We start from the raw sequence: 1,106 nt of genomic DNA on the forward strand, positions 1-1,106 counted from the left end.
ACAGAAAGGAAGGGAGAGGGATAGAGAGTTAGAAACATCGATCAGCTCCCTCCTGCACACCCACTAGAGGGGATGTGCCCGCAACCAAGGTACATGCCCTTGACCGGAATCGAACCTGGGACCCTTCAGTCCGCAGGCTGATGCTCTATCTACTGAGCCAAACCGATTAGGGCTTGTTACTTTTTGTTTTATATCCCATATATGAGTAACCAAATCATTTTGGCTTGACTTATTTACCTAGCACAATACTCTCAATATCCATCCATATTGTTACAAATGCAAGATTTCATCTTTTTCATGGCTGGGTGGTATTCCATTGTATATACTAGTATGTACCACATCTTTACTCAAAAAGGAGGGGCTTTGGGGGGAAGGGCTCTTTGGGTGGTGCTGACAGAGGGGCTTTGGGCCTGTAGAGGAAGAGGAGAAAACCCAGGGAGGAGCACAGGCTGCACTGGGAATAGGGGTGGATGGGGCGGAGCTGGGAGGGGAGGGGTTGGGAGGGGGAGGAGCCTGGGGCAGAGCCTGGAGGGGAGGGCCTGGGAGGGTGGCACTGGGCTCCCAGTGCTCACTCACCATACTTCCTGGAGAGCAGAAAGGGAATCTCCACCACACCCCCATTTTGGGGCCACTTGTTGCTTGTAGCAGACGACAGGCGGAAAGGACTCTGAGGAGAGAGGACATAACTCAGGGACCTCTGGGGACACAGGCCAGCCAAGCTTCCTGCCGCACCTCAGGCCACAAGAGGCCTAAAGATATGAGCGGCAGGACACAGGCATGTGAGGGTGGGGAGGCCATTAGAGATGGGATAGAAGCTGGGAGTCAGCTATGTGAACTTTGGTGAACAACACAAGCCTTTGCTCTGTGTAACACAGAACCTGCAACTGATTCTATCAAGCCAATAGAACACTCATCCCTGGAGAAGCTGGCCAGGGGTTCCAGCACCCTGCACCCCCCCAGCTGGGAGTCTATGTGAACTTTGGTGAACAACACAAGCCTTTGCTCTGTGTAACACAGAACCTGCAACTGATTCTATCAAGCCAATAGAAGAATCATCCCTGGAGAAGCTGGCCAGGGGTTCCAGCACCCTGCACCCCCCCCACCCC

At 53.2% G+C, this 1,106-nt stretch overlaps 1 protein-coding gene across 1 annotated transcript in view; it reads right to left on the reverse strand.

Annotated features, from left to right (window-relative positions):
- The window catches only part of ASTL (astacin-like metallo-endopeptidase (M12 family)), a 29,176-nt gene that overhangs the window by 4,940 nt on the left and 23,130 nt on the right, over positions 1 to 1,106 (reverse strand). Inside the window, exon 4 of the mRNA XM_005860483.1 lies at positions 577 to 667. Within this exon, the coding sequence (XP_005860545.1) occupies positions 577 to 667 (91 nt within the window). The remainder of the gene's footprint in view (positions 1 to 576; positions 668 to 1,106) is intronic.

This window comes from Myotis brandtii, unplaced genomic scaffold, assembly GCF_000412655.1.
Source record: "Myotis brandtii unplaced genomic scaffold, ASM41265v1 scaffold1347, whole genome shotgun sequence".
In the NCBI taxonomy this organism is placed as follows: Eukaryota; Metazoa; Chordata; class Mammalia; order Chiroptera; family Vespertilionidae; genus Myotis; species Myotis brandtii.